The sequence below is a fragment of the Apus apus genome, chromosome 5, assembly GCF_020740795.1.
Source record: "Apus apus isolate bApuApu2 chromosome 5, bApuApu2.pri.cur, whole genome shotgun sequence".
In the NCBI taxonomy this organism is placed as follows: domain Eukaryota; kingdom Metazoa; phylum Chordata; class Aves; order Apodiformes; family Apodidae; genus Apus; species Apus apus.
In genome coordinates, this window is record NC_067286.1 from 12,471,401 (window position 1) to 12,490,674 (window position 19,274).

The window sequence follows — 19,274 nt, forward strand, 5'->3', positions numbered from 1 at the left end:
TTTTGCAGATTCATAGCAGAGCACCTGGGCATAGCCTGAAACCACAAGAATTCTTGACTGGACCACTGACTACACACTTGCAATCAGAGCAAACATCAGCTTTTTTCATCTATCATTAAACTGAAATGGCTTTCCTTTCTTCCAAGCTTGAAGAAAGGTCATGCAGAGATGCATATACCCTTCCTTCCCCTCCCACCCCAAAAAATTCAGGCTTTGGAAGAGAGTCAGAAAGAGGCAATATGCTTACCCCCTGATAACAGTTAGATCATCTTTAATTCTAGCACCTGAAGTTATACAAGGGTTTGCTTAATAATCAAGTTTCAAAGAACTGTTGGACACATTCAGTAAGGTGACAACTGTGCAATACCACTCAGTATTTCAGTATCAGGGAATATACTCTTGAATTGTTTAAACACAATCCACAGAACTCAAAGTTAAACAACCATCCACAGTTTAACTAAACAATCAGTTAAAAGTCTTACAGTTTAATAATTCACATAATGGTCAGTCCTTAGTAAGGGATACTGAAATTCATTAAAAACAACGCTAGATTTTACTCTGTGGGTGTGTTGGGCAGGCACATAATTGGCCATTCTTGGGTATAAATGAAAGAGTAAGGAGAAGTTGACCACATTTTGGCAAATCCCACATTTTGTCAGTTAAAAGTGAACTGTGAGAATTAAATACTCATCTTTACATATACACAAGTTATGCTGTGAAAGCATATTTGCTTACAAACATATAAAAATACTTGTTAACTAGTTTGATAAGAAAATAATGTATAAAAGTATATAGCAAAAACATTTAATAATCTCTGACAATGGAAAGATCAAATTCATTTTTATATCACATGAAACAAAAACAGCTACAATTTTAGTTTTCCTTAATCCCTTACCCAGAAATACAAAGGAAGACAATTTCTTTTCAAACACGTGATGTGAAATTCCTTAATAAGCTAAAATGCCTCAAATCCAGAATGAGCTCAGGTATTTGGCCATATCCTAATAGTAGTAGTAATCATCCCGTAGCTGTTCTGGATTCATAAAATAAATACAGTAGACTGTTTTGGCCACTGAAACAAAACTGCAGCATAAATGAGAGATGAAAATTTCTGCTGACAATGAAATTCAGTGTAGGTTTTTTAAGGCTAGCTAAATACTCAAGTCTAATTTAACTGAGGGCAAAAAAAGCCAATCCACCCCTTCTTTTGAAAGTGTTCTCTATACTTCAGTATAGGTCTTCGTAATAGCTAAGAACATCAGAAGTAAAAATAAATTAATTCACAAGAGACAACTTATGCATGACTTCAACACCTTGTCCTACACGGCTTTGTTTCATCTCCTTTGCGAATAAAACTCCACAAGGTGCAAGCTCTTAAGGGAGAGAAGGAAGGAACTGTGGTATTAAAGAAGCAGCCTTAGTGTTTTGTTTTGAAGTCTGCCCCAGAATGACTGAGTCTTCTTCAAGAACTATTCTGCCAGCTTCTTGGACTAAGGCTATTCTGGTGACCACTTTTAGGACATGCACATATAAGGCTAGAACAATACCAGAAGCGATGTAAAATGATGGAAAGATAAAAAAAATCTGGCAGTTGATAGCTTGGTTCTTGGGGTTCTCAGAAAATAACACAATGGCAGCCTTTCTTGTCTTTTTCTTTCCGTGTTGGCTCTGGTGAAGGAGGGCACTCTTGTTCTTGAAATTTCCTGGGAACAGATATTTCAAATTAACTTACAGACTTATTTTCAGTTAAATAAAAAAAATACTGTATTTACTGTTTTTACACTTTTCTAGAGGATGGATTTACTTTTGACACTCAAAGTTCTGATGAAATGAGCGACAGCTTTTTTTGGGTTTGCTTTTTAAGGAACACCATTTTTTACAGGCAGCCAGTCTCAGATTTAATATATCATGCTTACTTAGTGGGTGATTAATAAAATCTGAGATTAAGGTGAATAAATTCTGTTTCAAACACACTACTTTCATGTAAACAGTTTCCTAATTTGGAGGAAATTAACATAAGGGCATTTATCTGGCCTTAAGTAATCATACCTTATAACTCTGACAAGTTCATGAAAGGCTTGGTCTACATTCAATCTGATTTTTGCAGAGGCTTCCATGTATGTTACTTTAAGCTGCCGTGCTAGCTGCTGTCCTTCCTCTTGCGTCACCTGCAACAAGACAGCAGTCATGGAGTTCAAGGCTTCTGTAAACACATTTGGATCAGTAGTCACTGCAAATACAAGTTAAGGGTTTATTTCCCTCAAACAATAATGCTTATTTGACCACAGAATAGGTTTCACACTGTCCACATACAACTGAGAAACAAATCAATGTCATACATCTTTTCACATGCAAGTGAAGACTTCTGCTCTAAGGAATACCCCTCGCTGCAGCTGCTGCATCTTCATTTCTGCACAACAAGACCAAGTTCCCTTCATCAGTAGACAAGAGTCACCCAATCCTCCCCAAAGCAGGTGATTCAGTCAACATCTTTCTGGATTATAAATACAATTGTGAACACTTCTGCTACACTCATGTTTTCCATGCCCCAGCTAAATGTAGAGGAAATAAAATCAGGTTACTACTTGTAACACAGGAACTGATGTTTAGCTTCTGAATTTTTATACAAACCTATTTATGACGCAGTAAAATATCAATACAGCCAGTTTTAAATATTGCTTATATAACAAGAGATCTAAAAATTCATGAAGTCTTCAGGCTACCCAGAGATATGGAGAAGTGTGCGTACCTCTTGACTACTTGGGACAACAGAAAAAAGGGAGAAAAACAAGTAATAAGCATCAAAAAGAGTTGGTATAAAATTTAAAGTGATGAAGCAGAAGGCAGGAAGCTAGTGGACCATTATAGGAAGGAGGAGTAAGTTGGTCACAGGGCAAAACCAAAGGAGATCACTGTATATTTTTAGATGAAGTAGAAAGCAGCGAGGTCAGACAGCAGAAGGCCCCCCTGAGCAGTGCAAAGCATGCGAGGCTTCAACGGGAAGGTCACCCACAGGGCCAGGGAGGGAAGGGCAGCTCTCAGTGATAAAAGGAAGTACAAAAGATCTTGCCAAGACAATGGCTAGTAGAAGCCCTGTCAAAGATTACACTGCTTTCACAAAAAAATTTTAAACCAGCACGTAGAGGACTGATACGAGGAGAACAAAAAAAAAGTTTCTTTTTAATTTAGTTTTGGAAAGGCACTTGAATATCTACTTGGATTACGATTTATTCTACAGAAGGGAACCACAGGTTTTCTGGTAGCAAGTGTGTGTGGTTCATTAAGCCGAGATACTTGTGAAGCAACAAGTCTAGAAAACCAACAAATTCACTGCTTGTTTGCCTGCATCTAGGTTGATGCTGATCAAGGTCAAAGCACAATGCTGCCTGTGTGGGATCATCTGCTTTGCTTGTTGTCTAAGCATAAACTGAAGTCACATGGACCTCTAAAAAAACTTGCTTTAAAGGCATCTTGCAACACAGATGATCTTAGTGCTAAGTCATTCTATTAGCTCAGTAATGATGCAAATGAAAAAAAACAGCATTTTACGAAACCCAAACACCTTCCTTTTGCAATTTGGGATTTCTTTAAACCCTGCCATCTAGAGAATGATCAGACTCAACTCAGCTTAAACTAGCAGTAATCTACAAAAAGTCATACGCATCCTGCACTTACACCTCTACTCCTCCATCAGAAGTGGTTGTTGCTAAAATACCTTGTGTTCTACTGAGCTGCCTCTCTGACAACATCCAGTGTTGAGTTGTATGGAATTAACCTGTTAAGACAAAGACTGCTACATTGCATTCACTTTAAGAGCAATGAGAGATGACGCTTCCATTTTGGTGTCATGGTCAACAACCTGTTAGCAACTGGGGAATCTGGAAACACCGGTAACTTTATTTCTTAACATTCACAGATATTTTAGATTTAATACTTGCCTGTCCTCTAAAAACTCATTTTCCTTTGTCAACTTAATTAAGGACTTTGCCTCCCGTAACACAAAGGAGAGAAAAATTACCAGCAGTCTGCTTAACTCCATTTAACTACACAAATTTCTATTTCACACTTCCTATTCCACCTGTCTTTTTTCAAAAAACACCTGTGAGTTGACCTATACCATATTACACCCATCATCATTTTAGACTACAATCTTGATACATCCCTAACACTTCTTCAGGATAATACTATTGTTTGTGCACTTCTGCTGCACAACCCAGTTCACGTATTTCATGAGAAACAGCTGCCACCACACAAGGATGATTAGCTATGCATCATTTGCTTCCAAATCTATGGTATCATAATGATAGTACTCTCTACTGTGTTCAACTGCAGAATAGTTACTTGCATAAAGGTGTGGTCAGACCCTTGAGACGTCCAAATTTTTAATACACATTTAACTCTTTGGGGCTCAAGGAAGATTTGTGTGTCAATTCTATTGAGTATCCTTCGCTGATCAACACACTAAATTACTTTAACTCAGTTTTATGGTCTCAGAGGTAGCATGTGTTGTCTGTTTTTTCACTGGTTTGCCTCCTGAATTTCAGAAAAAATAGGCAGCTGTTGTACAAGTAGTTTTGCTTTAAAAACTCATATCCAGCTTCCTGAATTTCTAACAATGCTAATCAAATTCTGAAGTTGAAAAATACACATTTGCGATTACGACAGAGTAAGACAACTTCTTGTAGAACTGCGAGGTAAGTAGAAGGACCACAGTGTGACATTCCAGCCTGGCTGGCTAGGTTTACAGGGCAACTTGAGAGGTTTGACATGCCGGCAGATTGAAAAATGCAAAAAATGCAGAGGACTAGCACTTCATGTTTTTGCCTGCAAGTAACAGCCTGGGACATCCCACAAGTTCCCAGCACCCTTAACCAAGGTGAGGGCATACTCTCACCTTTGCCCCCAGGCTTCCCACCACAGCTGCCTGTGCAGAAAACCTGCAGCCAGAGCAGGATGACCCTGCTTGTCAGGCTGAAGATTTTCCATACTTGGGGAGACATGGTGGCAGGATTAGTTTTCAGCCAGATCAGCAAGCTTGTTCAACTCACTGAATGGATTCCTGCATTGAGAGCTCATGTGATGGAGCAGAAACAACTCCAATGATGAAGCAGAGACTCTGGCTGTTTAACATCCAGCTGATAACATCTAGCTGCCTGCTGCTGCCAAAAGGCGAGGTCTCACTTTCTTCCCCCTCACCCCAACCCCTCCCTGCTCCGAGCCACAGTCCCACCCCTTCCCATGCTTCAAGCACTGGCACTCAGTCTTTCTGCAGGCTGATTTAACTCACACAGGTCCCAGAAAACCATTCCAGCTTGTGTTTTTCTCCCCGTCTAGAGAGATGATTCAACTCGAAGTGCTTCAAGACAGAGCTAGTGCCAGCAACCAAAAGAGCGGGAACATGAAGAGGGAGGGGAGCCTCTCCCTTCTGGGGGCCGATTATGTCAGCTCAGCATCCCCAAACCATTCCTTCAGACTGACTTAAGGCCAACTGAAACACACCATGTGACAAGGAAGGGGCAGGGAAGAGTTAACACCACATAACTAGCTGTTTCAGCAAACCTAGAAGTGCTATTTCAGCTACAGTTTTCTAAGCCCCAATTTATGATGGGAAGTCACAAATCCACCAATTTGCATGTAAATTGTATGAGTGATAGCACCAAGTTAAGCTCGTCAGCATCTAATCAATTAGAGCAATTAATATAGCCATAAAAAGCAAAAGCTTTTGGCTACAACATATGCTTTTATTTGTGTTCAGATATAAGCAGCAAAACTGCCAACTCAAGCAATTTAAAAACAGCTGCTTAGAGCCTGAATGTGTACCAGTCTGCTAACATCTGAAAAAGCAGCTAGGAACCAGGTACTGAGGGGCTGGCAGAACACCTGACAAGCATCTCTTCCTTTAAGGGAGAAAGAGATGAAGGGCAGTGACATTAGGAGGGTGGAGGAGAGAGAACAAAGTTTCTAATTGTTTCTAGAAAAATGGATCTACAGGATTAACAGTAAATTTGCAGGTATCCTCTGAGAACAAGGCTTGACAGCAACAATGCTATTTCCCTCCCAAATCATCTGGATGTTTGTCCTTCAGCAATTAAGAATTTGCAGAACAGTTCAGGTTCACCTATATGGCTTCAAGGCCATCAGCTGTACATGAGATAAAGTACCTTATGTTCCAGGACCTGTGAGGTTAAATTCAAGAATTTTGATGGGAAGCATGATGGCAACTGAAGAGTGGAAGAGTTTCATATCTGTCTCTGGGACAGGCTGATAATTCTGTGCATGTGTGAGTACATGAAGTTACTTCTGATGAGCTTGTGAGCTACTTATCTGAAAACTTTAAGACATCTTTCAGCACAGATTTTGTCATGACCTTTCTACACTGATTCAGGGGCAAAGAGGCTGTGGCAATCAAGGCAGCGTACTCAACAGGAACTGAACTCAAGGTTTATGCAATATTCAAAAAGTTAATTCAACAAGAATGTACTAACCAACTCAACTCTTAAATGTAATTTGTTTTGAGCCTAATTTTTTCTTGTTCCAGCCACTGTTTTTTGACAAAGATTTTAATTAAGAAAGACTAACATTTATGTATACACTTGTGAACAGAAACAAAGTCATATCCTGGTACGCAAATCCGAGAATATTTTATTGTTTAAAGCCATGTTTTTCTTGTGAAACTCCTGGAATAATTACAGCAGTTTTAGTAATATTTAGTTTCCTCTGAGAAAAAATGTGTTTGCTACCAAGCTTTGTCATCTTACCATCTCAGGAGAAAATACTGAATTTCTGAAATAACTTGCTGAAGAATACAAGTTGGATACCTGTTCTTTTCCTGCTGATGTAGTAAGATTATTCTCATTGCAGCTCAAATCAGTTTGATTTATGAAGAGTAATAAGAAAAACAAATTTAAAGCTCCTTCTTACCTTTTAAGTTCTCTTACAACTAGACGCAAAGTTGAAATCTATTGGTTTACAAAATTTTCAATTTAAATACGACAGCAATGTGTTGCTGTAGTTCCAACTTTTAAAGCTTTAAGGCAGTTATGCAGAGGATAACTTTGTGGCCAGAGAGCAAACAGCAAATTGCTACTCCTTTATATCTAACAGCAGTGACGGGTGAGAGCAACAGCACTGAAGTCTCAGGGTGGTCAGAGCTAGGGCAGGAATGCTCTCTGCTTGGCACAGCACACTATAGTGAGTAACAGAATGGAGAAATTAGACATGTTCATGCCTGAGCAACCAAGTCATGACAGAAAGCTCTCAACTCTATATGTGAACAGATTTAACTCAACTGAGTCAGAATGAGTATGTGCTCCGTGTGGAATATCATCATGCTTCTAAGACTCTTCAATTACAGAAACTAAGTACAATTGTATTTCTTGCATTGGAATTAGTTATTAGGATACGATTTTTTTGGTTTCTTGTTCCCACTGTTTTTGGGAAGAAAACTTTGAAGTTTCTGGAAGAAAGCGAGCAGTAACTAATAGCAAATGAATTACCTGTCTTTGGTGGTCCAGATCTGCTTTATTACCAACTAGAATCATTGGAAACTCATCGCGATCTTTCACTCTAAGAATCTGTCGCTGAAACTTATAGATTTCTTCAAAACTGTAAAATAAAAAACAAAACAAAGCAAAAAACAGTAGAGCATCAGTGTACCAACTGACAGATTCTCAGGTTCTGTAGAAGTTCAGAAGTGATGAGTCACCTATTTGGACTTGCCTTACCAGGCCCCACAAAAAGACAGCTGCAGGCACTCCACCAAAGAGTCCACTGTCATGGCATGACCAGTCAGATAACTATTTAACACTCCAAATAAAAAAATCCTCAGGTTAACAGTGTGCTATGCACTGGACTTCGGTGGGGCTGCAGGGTAAGCAAAACACTTACTGTGTCTCAGTCTGAAGAGACCCAGATGCCAATGCGTTGCAGAGAACCAAGCAACCACAGTCCATTCTACAAACATTGACTTGGAGTTCAACTCTGGCTAAAACATTCAAACTACAGTCTAGAGACTCTTGGTGATCAGTATTTCAGCTGTCACCATGCACAGCTACTTCTTAGGAATTTGCAGGGAAAACTAACAAACCCATAAAATTTTATTTCTTGAAGAACAGGAATAAAAAAAGATATGCATAAATGACCAAAAACCTTTCCAGTTTCCCAATCAGTTATATCAGGTACTAAGGCTGTTCAAGCAGGAAGGAATATTCCAGCAGTGCTGAAGGAAAGGTGAGTAAAACAGAACATTTCTCCAAGGTCAGCGTATTAAACAAGCTAACTCTGGACTAAACAAGGATTTTTTGAGAAAATCCCTGCTTTCAAGTAAACACTGCTAAAGCTACATCACTACATGAAGAGCTTCAGCACAGATATTTGCAGACAATAACCTCCTTCGGAGCACAGACTTCCCAAGTACTATATTTAATTCCAGCTGTGCAGTCTGAAGCCATTTGCACTTCGATTTGCAAAGTGTAATTTAAAAGCAAGATGATAATGAGTAAGAAAGTTACATTAAAAAAGTTAGGTAGTCAGACATGATAATGACAATCCACCTCATCCATATAAAGCAATCGTGAGAGAAAAGGTGAATTAGAAGCAAGGGACACCACTAAGCTGGACCTCCATTTATATATGTTGTTTTAATACTCAGAAGTCTGCAGCAATTGGAGGAAGAGAGTTTAAAGTTACCAACTAAGTCATCTAGGTTTCTTCTTCAGAATTACTTTCCACCACAGAAGCAGGACAGACACCACTAGCAGGTATTTCACTGGCAAGCAAGGTTAAATCTTGAATCAAATGACTATCAGAACAAAAATGAAAACACTACTCTTTAGAAGTCTTTGAGGGATTTCAGAGAGGAAAGTGAGACACAGGTTGAATGCGCCAAGACCTGCTTAAAATCAAGGCAAACCCTTAGCCAGAAGAACAAACAAAACTTAAAATTTTCAGACAAACCAAGGAGTTCACATGACAACTTCAAAAACGTCTACACTAAAATATTTATGCTAACACAAGTGCTCAGTATGTCTCAGATCCACAGACCCAGATCTCTGAAAGGGTGTAAGAGTGTTTTCTGGACAGTACTTCTATATGAATTTCTCCACTTAATAGCATTCTTAACTGTAAGATACAGATCCAGTGGAAACATGCTAATGCCACAGAATATTTATCTTAATTCTCGTAATTGACAGAGCTGTTAGAAAGATCAGAAGTAGCCTCCTAGAGCCTAGATTGAATCTGTAAGGGTAAAATAAGCATCATAGACAAATTTAGTCATTTTACTGTTCTTCTGTTGCAACTCAGAACAAGTGGAAGGACAGATCCCCAAGGATTTCTCCTTTATTTCTACATATCTGCAAAGCTCAATGGAAGAAGATCAAAATATTAAGTGACTGTATGTATATACATGGCAATTTCCTACTCTTCCAGTGATCAGGAGCTACCAGACCACGCTCCATGAGCTTCTAAACATCTCAACTCTGTGATCAGTTATGCAGCTTCCAGTCAATTCCTGGGAGCAGAGTGAGCACAGCCCTCAGAAGAGTGTGGAGACATTCCCTAGCCCAGATACACATTCAGAAACCCAGTCAGCCACTTGATGTTGACAATCACATGGTAAGAGCATACTTCTAAGAACTCAGTTTAAATTCCTGTCAATTTCAGGAAATTAGTATTTTGGACTGTAACGAAGTGCTTCAATAGAGTTATCTTTTTTTGTGTATGCTTCCAAGTCATCTATTTCAAGAGACAGGTACTTTCAATCAGTGGTTTAAAATGGGTTTTCATCAGTGCTAGAAGTGCACCACACCACAAAATCCAAGAGTGAACACATACTTAATGTTTCTGTTTGAGATTACAATAAAGGATAAGCAGCAATTTAAGATTAATTACAACTTGTTTTTTAATAACTTGACACCAGGCTTACCTTCCTCTATCAGTGACTGAGAAAACAAGCAGAAAACCCTCCCCTGTCCTCATGTACTGCTCACGCATAGCTCCAAATTCTTCTTGTCCTGCTGTATCCAGAACTGAACATAAGCAAAACAGTGATTACTACAGTTCACGTTCTTAAGAGTATAGACTGAGGAAAAAAAAATTAATCCTTCCTAATAGCATATTGTGAGATCCCTTCCTATACATTGTAACTAAGCAGAAATCACTTTTCTTAGATACTATTGGATTTTTGCTAGAATTCCCAAATTCTTAGACTGACTGAACAGCAAAAGACCCACTAAACAAACTGAACAACAAAATTTGGTGAACTTTTGATGATTCACAACCAACTAAAACAGCTGGAGAATGCTTAGAGAGACTTGAGGATGGGGGTTGAGAAGGTTGCTGGTTTGTCCTTAAAGAAATCACTGACAAGGGAGAACTGAAACTTTTAAAGGAAAGCATTTATATTGAACTTGGGAGGGGCAGCATACAACAGCCAAGTGATGCGTTTTTCATTCCATCATGTCACTCAGGTAACTGCCAGGAGTTATAGAAATTCTTCTAGTTTTGTAGGCAGTAAGACTTTGGGAATAATTCTCAAAAAAAGTGTCAAATTTAAGACACACTTACACATACATAAGGCCTGGATCTCTCATTAATAAAACAAAGCTAGCTAGCTTTACCAGCCAGATACTTATGAAAAACCCCCACACATGCTGCACAGTTGTTTACCTGTGTTCCATTTCATGCACACAGACAGCCAGAGGCTCCGAGAGAGCTCCAGGCTGTCAGTACCACGGGTTAGCCAGGCTACTTACTGTCCAAGCGCGCGGCTCTTTCATCTATCACACATTGCTTGGTGTAGGAGTCTTCAATCGTTGGATCATAATCGGTAACAAAATAGGACTGCAGAAAATAAAACAAGTTTGTAAGACAAACACATACAGGACACTCTTCAAATAAGATGCCAGAACTCTACACTTGACAGCTTAAGGAAGATGAGCAGGTTTTACTGCGTACAGCTATTTGCTACTTTACCCAAAAAAGACAGCAGGTAATGGCTTTCTTATCTCCAGTAAAGATTTGTACATTGTAGAAATTACCAGCAGAGTCACTGAATTTACTGTATTCCCACAGAATTTCTAGCATTTTCTAGAAATTTCTGGTAGCTTCTACAACTTTCCAGAAGGTATTCCTAGGAATTTCTCATTCCTAGCAGCTTTTAAGGTCTCTAGTGACTTCAGTTTCTCTGAATTCCTGGTAGGGTTTAGATTTTTTTTGGAATTCACATAAGTTATTTCCTCCCCTATTCCCAGAGACAGTAATTTCTAGGAAGTTCCGAACTTTTCCCAGCTGTTCCTAGAATTCTCTAGCAGTTTTGTAACAATTTCTAGCAGCAGTTCCAGGCAGCACAAATGGCACTTAATTTGTAAGCTGACTAAAGTTTGGTGGATCATCCTTGTTCCCAGATTTCTTTCCTGATTTTAATCACTTTTAGCACACACACTCTCCAAAAAGACAATTTCTGAAAGCAGCATAAACTATGCACTGCCTGTGTTACCCACTGCCTAAGCATGGGGCTCCAACAAATACTGCCAGTCTTATCACTTGAACTGCAGAGCAAAGCACATTCTGGTACAGCTTTCTAGTGGCTGGGTGATCTGATATTGAATACTGGGATAACAATAACTGAAGACAACAAGCTTAGATTTCAATGGTTGAATTTTTAGGTTGCGTGCACTCATTGCAAAATTATCTTTACCCAAAACTAAAGCACACTGGCATAATAAATGTGAACTCTGATCTAATTCCTCCTGTTCTGTGCTCAATGGAGCAGGCACTGGGGCTGTGTACTCCTCTGTTCAAAAAAAATCAGGCACATCAGGCATGTATGCACTCCGATGAATACCACAGTAACTGAAGGACTACTTATGTTATTCAGTTCTGTAAGTCAGTAAGGAAGCAGGAAGGCTTTAAAACTAAATATGATCTCCTAGGAAGCAAAAAAAAAAAAAAGGGGGGGGGGGGGGCGGGGGGAAGGTGCTGAGTTGTGCTTGCATTAAGAAGGAATCACCAAAAACAGGGTGCATCTCATTATCCACGTCAAAATTAATGTTTCTTGCTTAAAGCCATTTCCCATCACACAAATTCAAAGATATCAACCAGACACCACTCTGGTCCTCTAAACTTACTGGAGTCAAGGTAACAAGATACCATGACAGGAAAAGTAAGAAAACAAAGGAAAACAAGACATCTGAAATTACAGCACTGGCCCACTAATCTTTTCCAGACACTTCACTGCCAGTGCATAATACAGTTAACTCTGTTCTCACCAATACAGTTTTATTAATGTATTTATTCTTGTTCAGTTTTAATTTGGAGTTGCCCACAAGGGCTGGCTGCAACACTGTACAGTCTTGACTGTACCCAGCTGACTGCCACCATTTGCGCATGTCCATGTTAGGTTTCTGGGTTTACAGCATGCACATGGGCTTCCCAGCAGAGTTCATCAACTGAGCTGCAGCTGCCTTACTGGGAGGAACCCATCACCAGTTGTAACACACTTGACCAGCTGTGCATGCTATATATAACCTCTGTTCATTTCACAACCTTACCATCATGCAGTTTGCTACAGGACATACGTACAGGTTGCTGTTTATGTGCTCATTTAGATTTGGCACCATACTACAACCTGCTGACCCCTGGAGCAGAGACACTGAACAGCTCTGCACATCTCCTTTGCATTTTAGGCAGACAGCAGTAAACCAACCCCTCAGGATACACCTACACAGTAGCCTCAGTAGTTCTGCACCATCAGCACCACTGTGTTAGTGGCTAGCTCTAGGTAGCAATAACATCACCAAAACCATGTCCCTCTCTGAGGAGGATAAAATCCTATCAGTCTGTCCCACCAGAGATACATATGACACAAGATGCTGTGATTCACTCCTTTCTTACGGTGTTTCGTCTAAGTCAAACTGCTAATTTCTGGATTAGAAATGGCTTCTCCATTCTTTTAAAACATTCACCCAGGCTAAGCAATCTCCACATCGAAGCCTCCCAAAAAACCCACACACACAAAACAAAAAAAACATGCCAAACAACAGGCATGGGACCACAAATGGAGCACACACACAAGTCCAGGTTTTGCTGTAGAAGAGTGTCTATTTGCAAACAACAGAATATCTCACCATAGAGCAAACCCCCAGAAAATGCTCTTCTGACTGTGAATCGTCCCTTTATGCTGCTTCTCTGAAGATTTAAAGTGGAAAAAACGCAGCCTCCAAAACTTTTATTTTGCCTGTATCCATGACTCAAGAAGCCTTACCCAGACTTTTAGGGGAATTAATTTATTCATAAAATATGCATTAGGTCTACAGTCTTCTCTAACCTTTAACAATCTTGAAAAGATGGAAGAGAAATTCACTTACGTGAACATACAAATGTGTAAACAAAATCATTTAGCAAATCTGACTTCAGAAGGGAGGATCACATGGAAGAGGATTTAAGTCTTATGTTTCATTAAGGAAACAGAAAGTAGTATGTATTTTAAAAAATCAGGTGACTAAAACATGGTTTCACTATCAGTATATCTAGAAATTCAGGGTTCTGATTTGGAAGATAAAGCATGCACTCTGAAGTTACTCCCCATCTCTCTCCAGCTTCAACTTTCATGTTTTTATCCTGCAGAAGTCAGTTACTATGAGCCTTTGCATCTATAAAGCTGTAAAGTATGCTGTTTATTTCACTCTCATAAATCAGTATTAGTAGACCACCTAAAACAGCAAGTTCACATCCAACAAGGGCAGAATTTTTCACTGAGGTCAGAAAAAGAAAACTGTAATAATCTCAGAGGGACTCTTCATATTTTCCTTATTAACTATCCAAGTGCCAAGAACTGCAACATGTTTTGTAATCTCTAAGGCATTTCTGTGACTCCCTCCACCCTTGGTTTTCGTTTTTCTTTTTTTGTTTGGTAGGTTAGATGGGAGGTGGGGGGGGGGGCGGGGAAGAGAAGAAGGTGTTTGTTTTAAATAAAAGAAACTATACACAAAGTGAGAGTGACAGACTAGAGACATGGAGCACAGTTCCTCACTTAAAATATGGAAAAAGACTAAGTTGCCCTGATCCAGCATCAGGAACATCTCAAAATCAGAATGAGCAGATGTCAGAGCTCCCCCATCTAGCAAGTCTCTTATGAGCAATTTCTTCCCTCCTATGGAGCTGCGCTGCCAAATCTGCTGTCACAGCCACTACAGGAGAGGTCTGCAAGGCAATTAGCGTTGTGGTTTACCTCCAGGCACCGGACTAAACTAATGTGCCTGAAATAGCTGCTTGTTTTAAAGGAGCCTTCCCAGATTGCACTGGGACTATGTGCTACAGGGAGCACATCAACCACAGCTTGCAGGCCTTATTCAGTCAAGGCTGATTTATGAAAATTAAATGTAGCAGATGCAGTATTTATCAATCTGAGCAGAAATGTAGCTTACTTCTGCTATACAGCCAGTGTTTAAAGAATTAAGGGATGGCAGAACATATCCTTAACTGCTTCATGAAACTATACTTTTTATTTCTGAGTGCCACCTTGCAACAGTGGGAAGGTGCCTGTACACCCTACAAGCCCAAGAACATACTCCAGTGTCAGTAGCTCTGTAAAGCTCATTTGTGGCAGAACTGCTTAGAAGACTAACAGAAGGGTAATTCCAACTGATGCAAACCAGTGCCAGACTACTGACTTTAAACCAACGCCAGGACCAGTCAAAACAGAGGAAAATGCACACACCAGCATTAAAATACGTAGGCCTGGCCTCTGTGATCTCCTTTATGAATGCTGTATATGCAAGTCCTGACACTTGAAAGCAGTTGTTCTGCTAAACTACAAAATGCTAGAAAGCTACAGCACATGTCTCAGGTCCCAGATGGCACAAGACACACTGGACCACTCTCTAGGGTGACCCATTACAGACCAGGCTGTCAGATCCACTCTTACAGGATCAGTTGAGCCTGTGAAGAATTGGAGGAGCTAAGTCTCATTCAGCTGGCTCCACTGCAGTTGGCCACTGCCTGCAGGAAACAATTAGAGAAACTAAATTTCTATTCAGATAGTAACTTGAACATGCTCTTCTGTTACACCACTCCTAATCACTAGCAAAATCAATGCTTCCTCCACCCACCTCCTAGAAGGGAAATGAGAAGCCAAGCCTAGTAGTCTCATCAACCATTCAATTTACCCAAAATATTGTGCAACAAGTTTTCTAGGTTTCCTCTTTCTAAGACTGCTGAGGCAATCAAGTCCAAGGACAGAAGCCCTTTCACAGAGGAACAAAACAAAACCAAAGAAATTACACCAAAAAAAACAAACAACACAAAGAAAAACAAACAAACAAACAAAAACAGAAAGCCTCATACCACCTACATCAGTTGCAGCTGGGCAGTCCACCACCACAATCCCTTCCTGTACACACACTTCTCAACTAAAGATCTGTTTCAAACAGAATTTCTTGACCTTTGCAGAAGTTTCTACTCATGGTGCTCGGGAACGATGACACTACTATACTGAACAGTGCCCTAGCAGTCTCTCTCCATTTAAGGTTATAGTAATCCCTAAATCATTGTTGCAATCATTTGAGCCTTTTGGCAAGGAGTCTGCTTTCAGTTTACCACCTTCCCCCCCCCCCCTCCCCCGCCTTGGTAATGCTGCCTTTCATACACACAAGGGAATTCCTCCATTACTTATATTCACTTACAAGCTCAGGAGTCCCACTCCATAAATTAATAAAAACAACTAAGTGAAGAAAGATGGAGAACCCCTGTGAAGCTTCACAGCTCTTATGCAGCTTTATTTACTCTCCATAAGGTCATCAACAGTCCACAAACTGAAAAACCACTGGATTACCTTCTTTTGCACCAACATTTATGTTTTTAGGTGAGAGAAGTCAGATGCTATGCACAGGGAGCTGCTATATGCTGCAGTCCAGAGGCTGGCTGAATAATGAGCTCAAAGCCTGAAGTGCATGCAACAAAAGATAGCCCAGCACACTGAAAGCACACCCCTACGAGTAAGTTAAAGGCGTGGTACATGTCAAAACATATATTCATTCTTGCTTCTTCTATCATCTCCATTTGTATTTACTAAATACACATTTAATTTTTCAAAAAGTCAGTAGTTGCTTATTGAAATTTTTTTCACGTTTAAATTTTTGGTTTCAACCCAGCAGATGCAAGGAAACACAAGGGTTTCCACCCTCCAGCTGAAGTTACAGACCAGCTCTGGATTTAAATAACATCTACAATTTCAGTATTGCAAATAGCCCAAAAATCCTTCCCAGCTATAATTTGTAAGTCAGAACTTTAAACAAACATGTTGGTGAAAGCTACACTCCAAAACTTGAGCTTTACACTTGAGCCAAGACATCTCCTATGCAGCAAGTGCTACTTGACAGGGTATTTTCTTTTGGCCGTTTCTCCTTTGACTACCACTAACATTATAACCTCTTTTCTAGCTTCTTCCTCATTTCCTTTACACTTCACAAACAACACTTGTTTGCTCCTGTCCCACTTGACAGATGTAAAGTGCAATTAGGGATGCTTAGCAAGGTGTATTCACACCATGGGCATAGAACAAATAACAGTATCAGCTACAGCCCTATTACCACGTTGATCAGATCAGAAATACTTCATCCAGAAAGACAGAAACCTGACCAAGCTCTTTCTGAACACTTTTTCTCATTTTATTTAGTATTTCTGATATTGTTCCAAGTTAAAGACAAAGTCGGTGCCAGAGTTTAAGACCAGAACTATAGTGCCCTGGCCAGGGCACTAGGACTGTAAGTGAACACTCTTCTGCTAGAGGTACTTGGTTACATGATAAAAGCTTTGTCAGACAAAAATTTAAATGAATGACTGAATAAATCAGTAAGCTTCACTGCTTTGCTACCCATGAAAATGTTACAGCCTCTGCCTTCAAGCCTTTTACCTAAGTAGAGTGACCCAGCAGCCAGGCTCCAGAGGAGGTTAGCAACTATTTCAAGGAGCTTTAATTCACATTTCCATGCCTCTTCCTAGAGAAGTAGAAACAGGTTAACCACAGACATGTTCCTGGAAGACAGGTGGCAGTAATATGGCACCTTGCTCAAGCACTACACTGGCACCAATCCCAGACTAAGCTGCCCAGCAGAACTGGTGATTAAGCAAAGCAGCAGTTTGGGCCTCAGAACCCAAAGAGATTAACTGAAGAATCTCCTTTCACACCACAAAAAAAGCCTCCTAAAGTAATTTATTTAGAAATATTTCAGTTGGCTGACAAGAAAACAAGGAAAACATGCAGGAAAAAACCTGAACTGACTTCTGGCAGCACACTTAAACCCAGACTGCATTCCAGAATAAAGCAACAGGCACAGTAAAGCACACAAGTTTATTATTTTACAGAACCCAAAATCAAAAAGCACACAGCTCATTAAATAGCTTTTGACAAGCTTGTTAAATACTTAACATGTACCTCCCCAAGAGAAGGTGGTTCACTAGGGCCTGATGCTTCCACACAGGTCTATAATTGGTGGGTCTTTGGCAAGTGGGAGATTGATGCTGCTGGGGTCAACAACAGGGAGTAGGCACCTCTGCAGAGGGCTCAGGCACTGAACAAAACAATATCAGAATGACTGCAAGAGCTGCCCACATCAAACCAGCATCTTCCTAAACAGGAGTGCTTGAGATAGCATTAAGCATGCTTTCCTGGCATAGAGAGTTACACTTCACAAAACAAGGGGAAGGACTCTGGTCCTGGACATTGGGGAGCACGGGGGACCAAAGGTCTAGAAATATACTAGAGGAAAACCAGATTGCAGAAATAATGTATAAAACACTGCATTGTGCTACAGAAGGCCAGGTGTATCCTTCTCCAATTATCCCATATTCATACAAATGTTTAAGTTATTTATTTTAATTATGCAAGCTGTAAGAGCACCTACTTCTTTCTTCCAAAAAATATAAATTGAAAGATCAACAATGCTTGTAAGCAATCAGTGATGCTTCCCTCAACTTACCCTGCTTCCCACTGTTCTAATGTATAGTGCCAGCATTGTTATGGGTATCCAGGGAAACAGACATCATTTGTAACTACAATTACTGCAACTATCCAGTGATGTGAAACACGTAATAATTTGAGCAGTGAAAACTGAAATACAAAGAAAGGAGAGAACTGAACTAAAGCTACAGTGAAAGAAACATGTCATGAGCCATATACAAGCTAAACCATTTGGAATTTAATACACAAGTTGAAAAGTTTATTTATTTGTTCCTGAAGAACTAGCATTATATATACATGCAATACCAGTATTTATGATTAAGCACAGGCTTAATCAAATCTTAATGGTTCCACTGAAGAATGAGAATGCTGAGTTCTTGAATAATCGATGGCAGCCTCAGAGTGCACCCATTAGAAGACAGAAGAGATACAAATCTAAAATTCTGAATGAGATGCGGTAGGATACAAAGTCTCTGACTTTGTTAAGTATACCTAAGTCTTCCCCATAACTTGTTTATGCAATGCAAGGATTGTCAAGAGCTTGTGCTCGGCCAGAAACACTAAGCAAAGCATCAATCAGTCCTATTACATAGCAACACACTCTCTCTCCCTTTCTCCACTCCCTACACTTCCATATACAGTGATTACTGAATAAGCACATCAGAGAAAGAAAACTATTACCAAATTTGTGTTCAGTACATGGGCATTATTTATTGCAAGTAGCCAAACATAACACAATACTAATTTCCTTTAAGAATAGTAGATTGATACTTTTTCTAAACCAGATTTCACCTTTCAAACTCAAACTGGTTCTGCGCTGTGCTTGCATCTCCATCCGGTTACTAGCTTATAGCTCTCCCCACTGTACATCAACTCAGTGCTAGCAGCTCACCAACCTGTGAACATCTGCCTCTGGTTTATGATTCTCAACTATCTCAGAATCAAACCACACCAAACACCAAGTACACAGAGACCTGCTCTAGGCAAAATATGCATTAAACTTTGGCCTCTCAACTACTTTCTGGTGAGGCCGTTTTCACTACTCACAATCAGAGAACATACACCTTCACTGTCTGTTAAGACTTCTTTGTAATGCCTTGAATTAATGCCTTTCAATGCCAGCAAGCACTTACCAACTTCTTTGAAACCAGCTATGCAATTTCTCAAGTCGAAACATGTCTGACTGTAACATGTACATGTACCCCTTACTGCAAGTATAGGTCAGTCTTAATTTCATTTTTGCTTCACAGAAAATATTCCCAAGAACTATGAACACACTACGTACTTAATCTTCCTTATCTTGGCCACTTGCAAT

At 39.8% G+C, this 19,274-nt stretch overlaps 1 protein-coding gene across 2 annotated transcripts in view; it reads right to left on the bottom strand.

Moving 5' to 3' along the window:
• Nucleotides 1–254: 254 nt before the first annotated feature.
• The window catches only part of RRAS2 (RAS related 2), a 40,068-nt gene continuing 21,048 nt past the window's right edge, over nt 255–19,274 (bottom strand). For both annotated transcript variants that reach the window (XM_051620920.1, XM_051620921.1), the window contains exons 2-6: nt 10,755–10,842; nt 9,926–10,028; nt 7,497–7,605; nt 2,050–2,168; nt 255–1,703 (exon numbers count right to left, since the gene is read on the bottom strand). In XM_051620920.1, the coding sequence (XP_051476880.1) occupies nt 1,616–1,703; nt 2,050–2,168; nt 7,497–7,605; nt 9,926–10,028; nt 10,755–10,842 (507 nt within the window). In that variant the 3' untranslated portion in view covers nt 255–1,615. The remainder of the gene's footprint in view (nt 1,704–2,049; nt 2,169–7,496; nt 7,606–9,925; nt 10,029–10,754; nt 10,843–19,274) is intronic.